General features: G+C 33.9%; 2 protein-coding genes, 1 long non-coding RNA gene and 1 pseudogene across 3 annotated transcripts; 2 read left to right on the top strand and 2 right to left on the bottom strand.

Annotated features, from left to right (window-relative positions):
- The first annotated feature begins 2,607 nt into the window (after nucleotides 1–2,607).
- Nucleotides 2,608–5,643, top strand: LOC145116191 (putative pentatricopeptide repeat-containing protein At1g64310). The gene is made up of 4 exons (XM_079052546.1): nucleotides 2,608–2,897; nucleotides 3,336–3,414; nucleotides 3,539–3,663; nucleotides 3,752–5,643. Exons 3-4 carry the CDS (start codon nucleotides 3,661–3,663, stop codon nucleotides 5,432–5,434), a joined length of 1,686 nt encoding a protein of 561 aa, XP_078908672.1. The 5' UTR covers nucleotides 2,608–2,897; nucleotides 3,336–3,414; nucleotides 3,539–3,660; the 3' UTR covers nucleotides 5,435–5,643.
- A 2,589-nt stretch (nucleotides 5,644–8,232) lies between these two features.
- LOC145117134 (uncharacterized) lies at nucleotides 8,233–9,327 on the top strand. Its single transcript, XR_013712508.1, has 2 exons — nucleotides 8,233–8,419; nucleotides 8,957–9,327. It is a non-coding gene; the product is annotated as an uncharacterized LOC145117134 (long non-coding RNA).
- Nucleotides 9,328–10,024: 697 nt separating this feature from the next.
- On the bottom strand, nucleotides 10,025–12,723 carry EMB2759 (embryo defective 2759). The gene is made up of 5 exons (XM_079053509.1): nucleotides 12,427–12,723; nucleotides 11,905–11,983; nucleotides 11,656–11,780; nucleotides 10,702–11,160; nucleotides 10,025–10,608 (listed from the first exon to the last, which is right to left on the bottom strand). The coding sequence occupies exons 2-5, from the start codon at nucleotides 11,929–11,931 to the stop codon at nucleotides 10,218–10,220; spliced, it is 1,002 nt and encodes a 333-aa protein (XP_078909635.1). The 5' UTR covers nucleotides 11,932–11,983; nucleotides 12,427–12,723; the 3' UTR covers nucleotides 10,025–10,217.
- A 1,397-nt stretch (nucleotides 12,724–14,120) lies between these two features.
- LOC145111366 (putative pentatricopeptide repeat-containing protein At1g64310 pseudogene) lies at nucleotides 14,121–16,270 on the bottom strand (annotated as a pseudogene).
- Between the last annotated feature and the right edge of the window lie 2,056 nt (nucleotides 16,271–18,326).

Raw genomic sequence — 18,326 nt, 5'->3', positions numbered from 1 at the left:
CTCAAAATATCGATAAATATATAAATTGCTCTAATAAAAGAAAGCTCAAATGCCTCAACTCCTTCCGATTCATTAACTTTTACAAATCTAGAAAAAATAAATTAAAAAAACTAAAAGTGAAAAAAAACTCAACTGTGCCTTTCTCACGTCTATTCGCCACTTTAGAATTGACGTCAGACACTGCCAAAGACTTCCACTTTCTGTTCGCCACTTTATCAACATACTAATAATCAATTTTTTTTCATTAAACCGTATGAGTTTTTTTTTTCAATTATATTTCAGTCGTTTTCTTAAAAAAATTTAATCTGTGGTGTCTGATCGGTTTTAACCGGTTGGTACAAGTTTTTCAAGGTACATGACCCGACCCCCCACAAGTGTTGGTGATTTTTTTTATCGGATTTACTTAATTTGAGAACAACGTAATTTTTTGCTCTAGGTTCGCTACTTAACATAAAAAATAATTAGAAAAATTTAAACTTGAAGTTAGAAGGGCAAGAAATGTAATATAGAAAAAGTTATGCGGCAGATGTTAAAAATCAGACAAAATTGCAAAAATGGTCCCTGTGGTATGCAAATTTTTGGGGTTTTAGTCCAAACCCGGAGTTTTTTGGATTCATGGTCCTTTTGGAGTGGTTTGTAAGTGGAAATGGTCCCCAGATTTAACTTCCGTTAAGTTGTTGCTGTTAACCCCCTCATGTGCCTCCCACATGAGGGTATATTTGTCTTTTCACTTCTAAGGGACCATTTTTGCAATTGAAAAAATATATCTCCATTTTTATAAAAAAAAATTAATGCTTATTTATTTATTTTAATAATTAAAAAATAAAAGATCTCTCTCTCTCTCTCTCTCCAAAAAATAATCTTGTATCTTCTTCTTCTACGTTTGCTTTTGCTAGAGACTCATCACAAACCATGGATTCATCATCAACAGTTTCTGAAACATGAGCTTTTTCATCACGATTCAACGACCCATCATCCTAATCTTGTTAAAACTCGAATTACAACCACCATTAACATCATTTCCCTGCAAATACAAGAAATTATAAACTTTTTAATCAAATTCAATAAAGTTTCAGTAATGGGATACCTATAATTCACTAGATTTATGCTCTGTAACAATTTCAGAAGGATGCCTATCGATATCCCACCTAAGAACTTTACAGATAACTCGGCCATAAGCTCTATGTGATCTAATCTTCTTCGTTTTTGCAATGGAAATCGAATGTTGAACCAGAGCACACGGGCCCAGATGTTATCACCTTATTTCTCTCCTGTAACTCCTTTTATTCCCTCATATTTCTCATTATCATGTATGGAAACCCGGTTGGATATCAATTTGATTGTGATTGATTTGATTGTTGCTTTATTCAGAAGCGATTTTGACAACAATCTAACAGATCTGAAGCTAGGGTCCTCGTTGTTCTTCAATATCTCATCCATTCTAAATTCACACGCTAGGCGTCGTGGGATTGCGATTGTGGTTACAAACCAGATGGTTGACTCAATCGAAGACAATAATATGTCAATCGGTGTCTGAGTTGGGAATCTGGAGTCTTTGTATACATCTGGAAGACGAGTTCTTCCAGCTTTGGGATTGTCTTGGGCTAACTATGTTAAATTACGACTGTTTCTGTCAAGACACGAGGTAATAGAAGGTGTAGAAAATGGTTTACCTAATTTTGATTGTAGTCGACTGTTGGTAAATCATTAGCTTGTTTTTTTGACATGGGGAAGATGACATTTACTGTTTTTGATTGAAAAACACCCAAATCTTTCATCGATTTTAGATACGATTGAAGAGCATTGTTTGCGTGTGTGTGTTTCTCCTTCATAATTGCAGGTTGTAAATTTCTTTCTATAGAGTTTTTGGTTTTAGAACAGATGAAGGAGAGATGGAGTTGAAGAAATCAATCTGGGTTTTTTCTTCAAATCCTAAATGACATTTAGGAGAGAGAGAGAGAGACGGAGAGAGAGAGAGAGAGATCTTTTATTTTTTAATTATTAAAATAAACAAATAAGTATTAATTTTTTTTTAAATGGAGATATATTTTTTTCAATTGCAAAAATGGTCCATTAGAAGTGAAAAGACAAATATACCCTCATATGGGAGGCACAAGAGAGGGTTAACAGCAACAACTTAACGGAAGTTAAATCCGAGGACCATTTCCACATACAAACCACTCCAAAAGGACCATGAATCTAAAAAACTCGGGGTTTGGACTAAAACCTTAAAATTTGCATACCACAGGGACCATTTTTGCAGTTTTGTCTAAAAATCACAACATAACATAGACCACCATCACTTTTATACTCATGTAATTCTCTAAAATAATTGGAAATAAAATCCCTTAAAACCCTAAAGAGAGAAATGGAAGGATACGGAGAAAAAGTGAGGGATGTCGAAATAAAATCGTGTTTCCAAATTTCATTAATGGAAAAAAAAATGAGGAGAGGTAAAAGATTTTTGAGCCATATTTTTTTTTCAAAATTTTCTCATAAATTGGACGGATTTGAAAAGAAAATGAAGAAAATTTTAATTTTATTATTATTTTTTTCCTCCTTCGAACACAAAAGTTTAAAATTTTCTTATCGGGAACAAGTCGAAAGTTTGACCCCGAATTCACGTTCTTTTTCACCACTTTCATCGTCCTCTCTTTCTCTCTCATAATCTTTCCTCCCAAAACTCCATTGGAAGATAACAGATAAAGCTTTCGTTTCTTTTAGGAATTCACCCTAATGTTTCGTGAATTCTTTTCATACAAGTAAACCCACCCACCCAATCCTCCGTGCGTCTACTCTACAATCATTCCCACAAATTCGTCATCGCTTCTCAATTAAGACAATTTTAATCATCAATCCTAGCAGCTACTGCTACAAATCGTTTCTTATGCATACAGGTAGCTCTCTTTTGCTCTATGATTTCAAGTCAGTCAGGTTTTAGGGATTTTGACGCAATTCATAAAATTAATACTCTGTGGTTGATTGTGTTTGGCTAGTTTGTCGTTTTAATTTCATGAAGGTTGGTAGGTATAGCTCGATATTGCTGAGTTTTGGGAATTAGTTAATTTTCCATGTTTTATATGGAAAAAACTAATATATATGGGTGAAATTCCTTTTCTTTGCGGCTGTATTTTCAGTAATGCTAATGAAATTAATCAAATGATAACGCTAATTCCCCATTTTTTATTTAGTTTGACAATTTTGGAATGAGTAGGATGTTCTTTAATTAAATAGGTGATTCATGCTAGAGTTGTATTTCACATGTGCCTGAACATACCTCCAATGGTTTCACGTGGATTTCTTCAACTGATATTAGTCAATTATTGCATTTCCAGGTGCTATTTATGATGTTGCTGCATAAATGATAGGGTAAACTGGAAGGGCATAATGGCATTAGTAACCCACCAGGTTCAGGTAAAAGAAATTCTGACTAATTTTTATACTGCCTGCATATGTTAAGATCAGGAATTGGATGTATGAATGAATTGTTTGTTGGAGTAATGAATAAATAATGGATACTCTGTATTTGTCTTTGAAGGGTTCACATGCTCCTCCAAGACCTTTATCTTTGAAGAAAGGGATCGATTCAAAGAAGTTTTTAGCAGCATTTCCAATTGTTAAGAGAACAGATATTATATTATTGAAGCATAGATCTTGTTTATGGTAAGTACTTATCTCTATACGTTCATAATATTGACCTTTTAAAATTTACACCGTCTATGCCGGATAATGTTGTTTCATAAAATGACAGGTTGAGTTGGAAGGGGACAATGACTTGATGTTGGTTCATTCTAAGTCGCTTGTATTTGAACTCTCAAAGCTAAATCACACCCTTTCAAGAACCAAATCATTTCATGCTTTGCTAATCAAGTCCTGCCTTTCCCATGACCCATTCTACGCAACTAAAATCATCAGGTTTTATGCAATCAATAATGACCTCAAATCTGCCTGTAACCTGTTCGATGAAACTCCTAACAGAACTGTCTATCTCTGGAATTCCATCATCAGAGCTTACGCCCAAACCCATTCTTTTCTTGATGCATTTTCACTCTTCAAACAAATGCTAGCCTCAGAAACAAAGCCCGATAATTTCACATTTGCTTGCATTTTACGTGCTTGTTCCGAAAAACTAGATCTTGAAGCTCTTAAGCTTGTGCATGGGCAAGTAATTGTTTCTGATTTGGGATCAGACTCCATCACCGCTAGTGCATTTGTGTCAGCTTACTCTAAACTTGGCCTCGTTGATGATGCAAGAATGGTCTTTGATGGGCTAAACAGACACGACTTGGTTTTACACAACACAATGATTACAGGTTATGGATCTTGTGGGTACTGGCAGAAAGCTCTAAATCTGTTTATTATAATGAGAAGAATTGGAAATCAGCCTGATGGGTATACAGTTGTAGGGTTATTATCGGGTTTAACATGTTCTAGCTTGCTGGAAATCGGCCAAGGAATCCATGGTTACTGTTTGAGAAGCGGATTTAATTCTAACACACACATAAGTAGTGTCCTTGTTAGTATGTACTCAAGATGTGGTTGTATGAATTCGGCCTATAAAGTATTTAGTGGATTATCACATCCCGATTTAGTAACATGGTCTGCTTTAATATCTGGTTTTTCACAATCAGGAGAGTATCACAATGCCTTAACTTCTTTCAAGAATATGAACTCCTATGGCAAAAAGCCAGACTCCGTTCTTATCTCCATTTTACTGGTTGTAATTTCACAATTGGTCATTTTGGCACCAGGTGTCGAGATTCATGGCTATGCCATACGCCATTGCCTACATTCAGAGGTCATGGTGTCTTCTGCATTGATAGACATGTACTCAAAATGTGGTTTCTTGGACTTGGCACTCAAGGTGTTCGATGAAATGCCTAAGAGAAACATAGTTTCATACAATTCAGTAATAGCAAGTCTTGGTTTATACGGACTTGCATCCGAGGCTTTTGAAGTGTTTCATGAGGTTCTTGAACGAGGTCTAAAACCTGATGAATCTACTTTCACTGCTCTACTATCTGCTTGCTCCCATGGTGGTCTTCTTAAAGAAGGTCGAGACATTTTCAGAAGAATGCGGGACGATTTTGGCATTGAAGCAAAGACTGAACATTACGTTCATTTTGTGAAGCTTGTTGGTATGGCTGGGGAGTTGGATGAGGCTTATGAGGTTGTTAACTCGTTGGGAGAGCATGTGGATTCTGGTATTTGGGGTGCACTTCTTTCTTGCTGTGATGCACATAATGATTTGAAAATGGCAGAGATTGTGAGTCAGCGACTCCTTGAGTGTAAGCAAGAGAGAAGCAGCTACAAGGTTATGGTTTCTAATATGCTTGCTGGAAATGGGAGGTGGGATGATGTGAAAAAATTGAGGGATGAATTAGATGGTGTGGGAAATAGGAAAGTTCGTGGAGTTAGCTGGATTGAGGTCTAACCAAAGGAAATACCAAAGTAGAAAGGGCATGTAATCCAACGGTATCAGGAATGTTGGAAATATGCCCCTTAGCCAATCAATTCAGGGTTCAAGTCCCGGTGTAGTTTAGGAGCAGATTAAGGGGTGTGTGAGTTAGTTGTTCAAAAGAAAATTAACAAAGGAAATGATTCATATCTATGTTAAATATATGAGATTAGTGGTTGCGGTTTTGGCTGTTTTATTTAATGAGTTGATTTGGGTTGTTTTTATCTTTAACAAATTAAATGAATAAAACAATTTTTTTTGTTGTAAAAATTTTAGGTATAGTAGTCAGGTTTTCTAACAATTTACTTGATTTTTTTTTCCACTTAATTTAGGGTTAATATCATTGTTGGGCAACAAACTCTTTCGAATTGTTTTAAATGGTCCATCAACTTATTTTCTAGCTTTCTGGGGGCATACAATGGCTTTTGTCGAGTTTAAATTGTCCCTTCTGAAAATTTGAATGGGTAAGCCAGTTACACATTTGTTATGTCGTACTTGTTGGTCAACAAGTTGTTACTATGGCGACATCCTTTGTATGGATTCCTATTCTACTTTGTTCCTGTTCCCGGTCGAAGCTGTCGTGTCATTTTCTCCTTTCCTCTCGATTCCACACTTTAAACCCATCAATATGAATGCTTTTGCACAAAAATGACTCATTCCATCCTCCATCTAATTGGGTTTATCGGGAAACTCATCACAATTGACATAAAGGGGTTGTAACTCCATTCACAACTGCTATTTTATATGATAGATGCAAGTTTAGTCTTCAACAACCCTATAGAAATGGGCAACAAGCATGGATCATTAGAGAACATGGAGAAAGAGACTAATTTCGTTGTCATTAGAACAAACATATGGTGTGCTTGTTGGTTTCGTTTCAATCTGAAAGAAATTCAAAGGTTTATGGAGTAATTTATGAGGGGTGGTAGTTAATTCTTGGGAATTTGGTCGATCCTAACCCTAGAAAGGTTGTACTATTGTGGTTGTCTTTGAATTCAATATAGGTAAATATCAGTTTCCATACTTTTCATCTTTATTTAGTACCCATTTTCCTTTTCATCGGAAGCTTAAGATCTCTCTCAAAACCTTATTAATACCCTCTCTATACATCTCTCGTGATTGTTTGCTTAGTTTTGCTGGAGTATGTCAAATACCCTCATTACATTGGAACAAAGTAAGTGAAATCCACCATTCCCCTTTTAATAAACTTTAGGTCCAAGTGGACAGCCATGTATCGGTATCGGCTACATTATGTTGACTAGGCATCCACATTTTCTCCAACTTATTGTATGACATAGTGGGCAAGTTATTTCAGGTTAGTAGGACAAAATAAGGAGATATGCATCCACATTATGCCTTTAGAAAGCCAAAAAATAAGTTGAGGGACCATTTAAAGCAATTTAAGAAAGTTTGTTACCCAAGAGTGACATTAACCCATTAATTTATTTAGTCAAGCTTTAATCTGTTATGCATTAGTTGTGTAAATTGGTTGCGGATTGAAAGTAACTACATAAGTTGAAAAAGAAAGCTACTTCCTTACATTCATAAGTGATTAACCCAATATATTGGCAACAAAGTAACTAGATGAGTCAAGTTTATTTTGATGCATATAACTTATAAGTATTTTATTGAGAATATTAGTTTATTTATGATATTAGCAAATTTTATAATATTTTGTGTCGATCAATCCAATCCCTACAAAAAATATTTGTTTTGTTCTGCTCATTTTTTACCACCTTTCAAGTAATAAAGTTAATTTATAAAACTTAGTTAATGATTTTGTTGTATAGTTGTATTTATATGTTAAATTGTTAATAGTCGTCTAACGTGCCATGAAAGAAAATGAGTTGTTTTTCTTAATCACAAATTTAAGCTTAAGTATTGCTTTAGTGTTTGTTTCTAAATCTAGAAATTGTGACTTCCTATTTTTTTCAGTAAAAGGAATGGACACCTTCTAGAATTAATATTGCTTTATTTAAAAATAAAAAATAAAAAAATGTTGCTTTATTAAATAATAAATAAGTAAAATATATAACTTCCATTGTTTTTAAAAATAAAAAAATGTTGCTTTATTAAATAATAAATAAGTAAAATATATAACTTCTATTGTTTTTAATTTATATTGAATGTGAAACTTTATTATATCATCTTACTTATAGCACTTACTTGTAATTTCTGTAGATTTTTTTTTCAATCAGCATTCTATTTGGCACATAACTTTTTTTATACAAGTACAAACATTTTTTAATAAAAAAAAACAAGTGACAGAGAAAATAATTAAAAAATTTTAAACATGAAGTTAGAAGGGCAAGAAGTGTTGTAAGATTAAAATTATTAAAAATTTGTGTTTATTTAAATTTCAATCTATTGCAGCAGTCTGTAAAGATTAAAAAACAAACAAAGTTCTTATTACAAGTTGCAGTCATTTGGTCCATCTCTTCTACTGTAAAGGGCTACATATAGTTGCAGATGCGGTACGCAGACTTCAGAAATTTTCGCTTTGAAAAAACAGCCACCACCTTAGAGTGAAAATATAAGAGATTTATAAACTTAAGGGTTTTGTTGCAAACTTGAAAAATATACTTAGAGTAAAATTTAAAAAATTAAAAAAAAAAAAAAAAAAAGCAAATTTTGAATATTAACGAACATCATATTAACAATACCAAGAAAATTTGCCCAACTTAAAGAACTTTTGTGTCAAAAGCCTTGTAAAAAAGGAACATAACAAAAGATTGACAATTATACCCTTTATATATTTTACATTTTATCCCCTCCTAGTCTAAAACTCTCCCCCAGGCATTAGCAACTCCCACCATCAATACCGCTCTTTCTGTTCCAACATCACACGAATCTCCGGCTTGCTTCACACCCGTCGTCGCTTCCGACTTACTCCACCACCGTTGCCACCTCCGGCTTACTCCACCGTCGTTGTCCACCATCTGCCTTCGGCTTGCCTCACAGGTATGCCCGAATGTCTTGAAATGTTGTTTCTAATATTTTATCGTGTTCTGTACAATTGAGTATCAGTGTGTCCTGCACAATTGCAATCCGGTTTGCAGAAGCCTTAATTTGGAATCGTTAATTGATTTGGATCCGTTTCTTGTACAATCTTCAACTGTGTTGATATCTAATTAAGTTAGCTTTCTGTTAGTTTGTTAGTGTCGTTAATTAGCTTAGATATTTTCCTCTTTGTAATAAGTGTAGATATAAAAGGGCATATCAGTTAATGAAAGAAGATGTGATCACAGTCATGATCATTGATACTCTTTGTTTTCTTGATTGGAAAATTTAGAATTAGTTAATTATGATTTCAATTTTTTGATCGCCAACTGTAATACCTTTTGAGTTCTAAATGAACTATGATACATTTTGACATCAAAGTGAACTGTGATACCTTTTGAGTTCTAAGTGAATTGTGATACCTTTTGACATGAGAGTGAATTGATTTGCAATTGAGTTCTAATTTTGATGTTACTGTACATCTATGTGGCTTCACAGGGGTGGTTTGTATCGAGATATACGAGGTATTTCAAGTAAAAGAAAAAAACTACAGGATCTCGTTTGATTAATTGTCCTTTCAAGACTGTGTGTGGGCAAAAAGTATAGTGATGGATCAAATGGTGCTTGGAATCATCACAGAGACACAATAAAATGGATGATGAATACAACGTAATCGACTTAAACCTATATCGATTAGATAAATCAAACGATCCTTTTTGAACCCGCTATAGTTTTTTATATTTTTTTTTGAACGACTAGTTCTATATATTTTTGATTCGGATGCCTGTTTGGTTTTCTATTTAGACAGTTGTTTGATCACATTTGTTCAATAAAAGTTAAGTGATATAACTAAGTTTTCAATTTTAATTGCTATTGTATATACGTCTGTTTTATATTTTATTTTTTAAGTTTATACGTGAAAAAAAATCTAGGGCAAAAAAAAATTTAGTGATAGGAGGTACAATGTAAAGTTTAGTAAAATAGAGAAAATATAAAATTGAAATTTTGCAAAAACAATGTTATATGCAGTAGACATAAATATATTTATATAATTAAGGGGTAAAGTGTGAAGTTTGGCAAAATAGAAGTCTATTCATAAAAATTTGTTGTGGATGGCAAAAACTTTATTGTGTACGAATAAACTCCCTTATAAAAATAAGTGTCATGTTACTATCAGTAAAAAAAAACATAAGTATAAGTAAAAACATAGATTGCTGTTATGGGAAATACACACTTGTAGATAAGAAAGCATGTTGCTATTTCCTATGGTTTATACCAACTGAATCTAACATCAAGTATTAAACGATATGATGTTTCTTAGAGATATGATGCTTCTTAGAGTGACATTTATGTTATTTTTCTATAATCAAAATAAACATTCTTTATGTATTTACTGACATTTACTAAAGCAATTCTTTTCAAAAAAAGTTTAAACTGATTGTGACTGATTACTAATGCATAAAGAAACAAAAAAAGCAGATAAGAAACCATCCCACTAAACAAGAAAACGAATTCAAAAAGCAAAAGCATAACCCATGACATGACATTATGAGAATACAAAATCTGTGTAAAAAATGGTTAATCTCAAAGACTTAGAATAAAAATCCAAATACAATGTATTCAGAGATACAAAATCCAACCTGTTTTCACTTGTAATCCTCAAAGATTGAGAGAGAGAGAGAGAGAGAGAGAGAGAGAGAGAGAGATGTCTTGCCTCAAAATCTGCCCTATTCCAATTTCCAAAACATTACATGAAAAGCTAGATGAAATTGGCCTTCTTTAAAAACCTTATGAGTTTGCAATAATGAGGCCATATGGATTCAATGTAGTCCAAATACTTATCCATTGCCCATTCTTGAAATTTTTTCCATATGCCTTTGTACCCTAACTTCCTAAACTCCACCACAGGCTTCCATAATCGCAAATTTATGGCTTCTTTCAGCTTTCCACTAATCACATAATCATAATAAACTGGCAAATCCTTCACCACTTTTACCGATTGCTTGAAGCTGTAAATGTAGAGCAAGCATAACCCATGAAGAATCTTGATGTAAAGAGCAACAATAAGGGGCCCACATATCCACAATGGAGTCAGTTCCTTTGCAACTTCCGGCCCATACTTGATGTTCACTGCCAGATACATGGGTATGCTGCAAAATGCAAGCAAATTCACCCAAAGACATCAGAGATATATATATTTTATAGGGGCAAAATAGTCATTCATTATTATCTTTCAAACTTACAATATCATAGCAGGTATCTTTATGGTTGCATCCAAACCCAAAAGGTTTCTCCAAACTGTTTTCAAAATGACTCCTCTTCCACTTGTTTGAATTTTTTTGTCATCTGTTTCCACAATTTCATTCTCAGATGTCTCCTCCAATGTCTCATTTGGAAGTTGACTTTGTGAAGAAGAAGAAGGTGTACGTAGCAAAGTCAACCAGCTTTTGAAGAGCTGCTGTATGGCTTGAGACCCTGCTGTGGTTTCTTGTTGCATATTAGATGTTGGGGTTGCATGATTGTTCTTCACCTTTGGTGATTCAGCTAATGTTTCTTTGCGATCCTGTGGGAGATAAGAGAGTTTGACCGGATTTTTTGTGGACTTTGACCCGTTTTCTCTAGCTCCTGATTCGTCATTCTGGACATTTCCTTTGAATGATGATATTTTTAATGGTTTTCTCTTTGATTGAGGCGCCTTTACACTGTTTATAAATGACAATTGAACAAAAAGTTAATGTTAATCATCTCTTTTGCATCTTAGCTATAGCTTGACCAAATAGATTTTTCATAACTTTTTTATCTTTTTATCTTTTAATTTATCCATACAAATAAACATGTTGTTTTGTTTAACGTAATGTAAACTCGATAGATAAAATATTCTAAAACTTATAGAATTGAATTTTATAAAAATATAAACAAGAGTTCAAAATTTGGTAACATTTAGTAATATACAAATATTAGAAATTAGAAATTTTTTAATAACTAAAAGTTTATGAATTTTAATATAATTATTATTGTTGTAAGGTTTTGTGCTACAAACTATAAAGAAGATGAAACTACCACTTCATAATGTAGTATTCAGTGATGTGGCTCGAAAGAGTTTAGTGGAAAAGCTTTACAATTAGCAGTCATATCCAGCATAGACAGTGTAAATTTTGAAAGGTCAATATTATGAAAGTATAGAGATAAGTACTTACCATAAACAAGATCTATGCTTCAATAATATAATATCTGTTCTCTTAACAATTGGAAATGCTGCTAAAAAATTCTTTGATTCGATCCCTTTCTTCAAAGATAAAGGTCTTGGAGGAGCATATGAACCCTTCAAAGGCAAATATAGAGTATCTATTATTTATTTATTACTCTCACAAACAATTCATTCATACATCCAATTCCTAATCTTAACATATGCAGGAAGTATAAAAAGTAGTCAGAATTTCTTTTACCTGAACCTGGTGGGTTACTAATGCCATTATGCCCTTCCAGTTTACCCTATCATTTATGCAGCAACATCATACATAGCACCTGGAAATGCAATAATTGATTCATATCAGTTGAAGAAATCCACATGAAACCATTGGAGGTATGTTCAGGCACATGCTCAATGAAACACAACTCTAGCATGAATCACCTATTTAATCAAAGAGCATTCTACTCGTTCCAAAATTGTCAAACTAAATAAAAAAAAGGGGAATTAGCGTTATCATTTGATTCATTTCATTAGCATGAATGAAAATACAGCCGTAAAGCAAAGGAATTTCACCCTTCTATATTAGCTTTTTCCATATAAAACATGGCAAAATTAACTAATTCCCAAAACTCAGCAATATCGAGCTATACCTACCAACCTTCATGAAATTAAAACTAGAAACTAGCCAAACACAATCAACCAGAGTATTAATTTTACGAATTGCGTCAAAATCCCTAAAACTTGACCGACTTGAAATCATAGAGCAAAAGAGAGTTACCTGTATGCATAAGAAACGATTTGTAGCAGTAGCTGCTAGGATTGATGATTAAAATTGTCTTAATTGAGAAGCGATGACGAATTTGTGGAAATGATTGTAGAGTAGACGCACGGAGGATTGGGTTGGTGGGTTTACCTGTATGAAAAGAATTCACGAAACATTAGGGTGAATTCCTAAAAAGAAACGAAAGCTTTATCTGTTATCTTCCAATGGAGTTTTGGGAGGAAAGATTAGGATAGAGAGAGAGGATGATGAAAGTGGTGAAAAAGAACGTCAAGTCGGGGTCAAAATTAGGGTTTTAAGGGATTTTTTTTCCCAATTATTTTAGAAAATTACATGAGGATAAAAGTGATGGCGGTCGTTATATGTTATGTTGTGATTTTTAACATCTGCCACATAACTTTTTCTATATTACATTCCTTACCCTTCTAATTTCAAGTTTAAATTTTTTCTAATTATTTTCTAAACATGTTACCTTCTTATTATTATTATTATTATTATTATTATTATTATTATTAAAACATGTTTCTACTAGTGTAGAAAAAGTTATGTGGCAAATAGAATGTTGTTTGAAAAAAAAATCCATAGAAATTACAATTAAGTGATATATAAAGTTTCACATATACAATGTAAACCGAAAACAATGGAAGTTATAAATTATATTTATTTATTATTTAATAAACCAAGATTAATTCTAAAAGGTGTCCATTCCTTTTACTTAATGGAAAGTCATAGTTTCTAATATTAGAAACAAACATAAGCAAAATTTAAGCATAAATTTGTGATTGGTAAAAAGAAAAGAGAAATTAAATATCCTCCTACATTTTATTCCTACAAATCCTCCTACCAATTTAAATAATGATATGTGTCATATTACTATCTTAAAATATCTTTAAATTTCATTAAATGAACATTAAATGTTACACATGTCACCATTTAATTGGGTAGGATGATATGTAGGAAGAAAAGGTAGGAGGATATTTAATTTCTCAAAAGAAAAACAATACAAAACAACTCATTTCCTTTCATGGCACGTTAGACGACTATTAACATATCATAAATACAACTATACAAAAATATCAGTAACTCAGAGTTTTATTACTTGAAAGGTGGTAAGAAAATAAAAATAAAATATATGAGCATAACAAATCAAATGTTTTTTGTATGGATTGGATTGACAAACACGAAATATTATAAAATATGCTAATATTCTCAATATGAAAACACTTATAAGCATCAAAAATAAACTTGAACATTCTCACGTGGTTACTTTGTTGCCAATATATTGTGTTAGGGCTTTTTGATATGTCTCTTTTTGGGTCTGCTAAGAGTTTAAGTCTGACTTGATAAGATTTAGAAGATTTAGATTGTTTGATATCATATTTAAAAGTCTCTAACTAAGTCATGATTCATCTAATATGCCTCTTAATCGGTGAGATTTAGAGCTATGCCTTACACCTTGACTCAATTGGATTTAACTCGATCAACAACTATCAAATAGCCTCTTAATCACTTATGTATGCAAGGAAATAGATTTCTTTTCAACTTATGTAGTTATCTTCAATCTGCTACCATTTTATACAACTAATGCATGACAAATTAAAGCTTCACTAAATAAATTAATTGAAAAAAAAATCTCAAGTAAGTTGTTAGAAAACCTAACTACTTTACTTAAAAAATTTACCCCATAAAAATTTATTAAATTCATTTATGAATCATTTCCATTGTTAATTTTCTTTTGAACAACTAACTCACACACCCCTTAATCTGCTCCTAAACTACATCGGAACTTGAACCCTGAATTTATTGGCTAAGGGGCATAGTTCCAACATTACTGATACTGCTAGGTTACATGTCCTTTCTACTTTGGTATTTCCTTCGGTTAGACCTCAATCCAGCTAACTCCACGAACTTTCCTATTTCCCACACCATCTAATTCATCCCTCAATTTTTTCACGTCATCCCACCTCCCATTTCCATTAAGCATATTAGAAACCATAACCTTGTAGTTGCTTCTCTCTTGCTTACACCCAAGGAGTCGCTGACTCACAATCTCTGCCATTTTCAAATCATTATGTGCATCACAGCAAGAAAGAAGTGCACCCCAAATACCAGAATCCACATGCTCTCCCAACGAGTTAACAACCTCATAAGCCTCATCCAACTCCCCAGCCATACCAACAAGCTTCACAAAATGAACATAATGTTCAGTGTTTGCTTCAATGCTAAAATCGTCCCTCATTCTTCTGAAAACGTCTCGACCTTCTTTAAGAAGACCACCATGGGAGCAAGCAGATAGTAGAGCAGTGAAAGTAGATTCATCAGGTTTTAGACCTCGTTCAAGAACCTCATGAAACACTTCAAAAGCCTCGGATGCAAGTCCGTATAAACCAAAACTTGCTATTACTGAATTGTATGAAACTATGTTTCTTTTAGGCATTTCATCGAACACCTTGAGTGCCAAGTCCAAGAAACCACATTTTGAGTACATGTCTATCAATGCAGAAGACACCATGACCTCCGAATGTAGGTTATGGCGTATGGCATAACCATGTAGCTCGACTCCTGGTGCCAAAGTGACCAATTGTGAAGTTACAGCCAGTAAAATGGAGATAAGAACGGAGTCTAGCCTTTTGCCATAGGAGTTCATATTCTTGAAAGAAGTTAAGGCATTGTGATACTCTCCAGATTGTGAAAAACCAGATATTAAAGCAGACCATGTTACTAAATCGGGATGTGATAAACCACTAAATACTTTATAGGCCGAATTCATACAACCACATCTTGTGTACATACTAACAAGGACGCTACTTATGTGTGTGTTAGAATCAAACCCGCTTCTCAAACAGTAACCATGGATTCCTTGGCCGATTTCCAGCAAGCTAGAACATGTTAAACCCGATAATAACCCTACAACTGTATACCCATCAGGCTGATATCCAATTCTTCTCATTATAATAAACAGATTTAGTGCTTTCTCCCAGTACCCACAAGATCCATAACCTGTAATCATTGTGTTGTGTAAAACCAAGTCGTGTCTGTTTAGCCCATCAAAGACCATTCTTGCATCATCAACGAGGCCAAATTTAGAGTAAGCTGACACAAGTGCACTAGCGGTAATGGAGTCTGATCCCAAATCAGAAACAATTACTTGCCCATGCACAAGCTTAAGAGCTTCAAGATCTAGTTTTTCGGAACAAGCACGTAAAATGCAAGCAAATGTGAAATTATCGGGCTTTGTTTCTGAGGCGAGCATTTGTTTGAAGAGTGAAAATGCATCAAGAAAAGAATGGGTTTGGGCGTAAGCTCTGATGATGGAATTCCAGAGATAGACAGTTCTGTTAGGAGTTTCATCGAACAGGTTACAGGCAGATGTGAGCTCGTTATTGATTGCATAAAACCTGATGATTTTAGTTGCGTAGAATGGGTCATGGAAAAGGCAGGACTTGATTAGCAAAGCATGAAATGATTTGGTTCTCGAAAGGGTGTGATTTAGCTTTGAGAGTTCAAATACAAGCGACTTAAAATGAAACAACATCAAGTCATTGTCCCCTTCCAGCTCATCCCATCATTTATGAAACCATATCATACACAGAGACTCCAAAGGCAAACCACAATCAACAGCAGAATATTAATTTTGCTAATTGCGTAACTTATAGTTTTGACAATACTAAAACTCAAACGAATTGAATATCATAGAGATGACGAGAGCTACCTGTATGCTTCAAATACGATTCCTAGCAGTAGCGTGTAACAAATGAAAATTTTAGAACTTTACATGAGAATCGATGATTAATTAAATATTTAGTGGGACCGATTGTAGATTAGACGCACAGATGATTGGGTGGGTGGGTTTACTTGTATGAAAAGAGTTACGAAAATATTAGGGTGAACTCCTATAAAAAAACAAAAAAAAAAAAAAAAAAAAAACCCAAGCATCATTGAAAGGGAGAGACGATAATGAAAGTGGTGAAAATAACATCAATTTGGGGTCAAAATTAGGATTTTAGGAGATTTTTCCCTATTTTGTATAAAAAGTGTTATATTTTTATATGACCTGTTAATCTAAAAACCGACAGTAAATACTCAGCCCTAGAGGTACACATTTGACTGATCTGATACGGTACAAATGACGTCACCTAGAATCCGGTTTTGATTGGTTTTGAGTATGGTTTTTGTTGTAAAATATGACGGATCCAAATTGACTTAAATAATATTAGCTCAATGCGGAATGAGATCAAAAATTATCAAAGCGTAATAATCACAACGTAATATGAATAAAATAAATAGAATAGAGACACAGGAATTTACGTGGAAACCCAAATCGGGAAAAAACCACGGGCGGAGGAAGCCGAGAAACAATTCACTATAATTTGCAGTGTTTACAGGGATTATGAAAGAGATTACAAAATAGAGTGGGAGAACTAAAATACACGGTGGTGTATCAGTATATATATGTAATACTTTTCTATATATACTTGGATAATTTTTGGTTGTGTTCTTTTTTCTGGTTCATGGCTTAGGCTATTTATAGCCAAAAGCAATATAATATGAAAGGAAAGAAGAAAAGTCGTCCAAATTGTAGGCGGACAATTGTTTTTAGGCGCCTTACTTTGACCACATATATACACCGTCCAATTCTTCATTCAATTCACATATATATTACTATTCATAGTCAAACTATGAATAGTAAATGATAAGTTACTGAAATAACCCCTGAACTATTTGCCACTTGCTAATTTTGGAGGCAACTTTTCCACAATCTCCACCTTGACATCAAAATTAAGCAAGTCATGCTTTACGATTAGTCAAAACCTATAGCTCACCAAACTCTAAAACTTCCATAAGAACCTGCAAATTTTATATAGAGAAAAAAATTGTTTCCGAAAAATAAATAATACTTCCTCCACCTACGAGCCTTCAGGCTCAACTGCGATCAGAAACACCCACCATGTCCAAACATAATTTGAACTTGGCTATAGGAAGACTTTTAGTGAACATATCAGCGGGATTATAATCTGTATGAATCTTGTCCACAACACAATCACCTTTTTCAATGATATCCCGCACAAAATGATAACGAATATCAATATGCTTTGTTCGGTCATGAAACATTTGATCTTTACTCAAGAAGATAGCACTCTGGTTGTCACAGAAAACTGTGGTCACCTTTATTCTATCATTGAGTTCTCCAAATAACCCCTTCAACCAGATATCTTCCTTAACTGCTTCTGTAATCGCCATGTACTCTGCCTCGGTAGAAGACAGGGCAACTGTAGACTGTAACTGGGCTTTCCAACTAACAGCACAACCATTTAGAGTAAACACATACCCTGTAATTGATCTTCGTTTATCCAAATCTTTGCCATAATCTGAATCAACATATCCGAACACCCCAGTGTTAGATTTACCAAAACTTAAACACATAGAAGACGTACCGCGTAAATAACGAAAAATCCACTATACTGCTTTCCAGTGTTCTTTCCCCGGGTTCGCCATGTATCTACTAACCATGCTAACAGCATAAGCCAAATCAGGGCGCGTGCAGATCATAGCATACATCAAAGATCCAACAGCACTAGAGTATGGAACACGTGCCATGTAAGCCATATCAGTCTCATTAGTAGGACTCAAAGCGGATGATAGCTTGAAATGAGCTGCAAAAGGTGTGTTGACAGACTTTGCTTCGTGCATACTGAAGCGTCTTAGGACTTTCTCAATATAACTTTTCTGAGAAAGATGCAAGATCCTAGACTTCCTGTCACGAATAATTTCCATACCTAAAATCTTTTTGGCAGCTCCTAAGTCCTTCATTTCAAATTCAGCTTTCAACTGGTCTTTTAACTTCTGAATCTCCTTCATATCTTTTGCTGCAATCAACATGTCATCCACGTACAAGA

The sequence above is a fragment of the Lactuca virosa genome, chromosome 5 (genome assembly GCF_052849685.1).
Source record: "Lactuca virosa cultivar CGN04683 chromosome 5, Lactuca_virosa_CGN04683_v6, whole genome shotgun sequence".
Lineage (NCBI taxonomy): Eukaryota > Viridiplantae > Streptophyta > Magnoliopsida > Asterales > Asteraceae > Lactuca > Lactuca virosa.
This window is presented reverse-complemented; position numbering and strand designations above follow the sequence as displayed.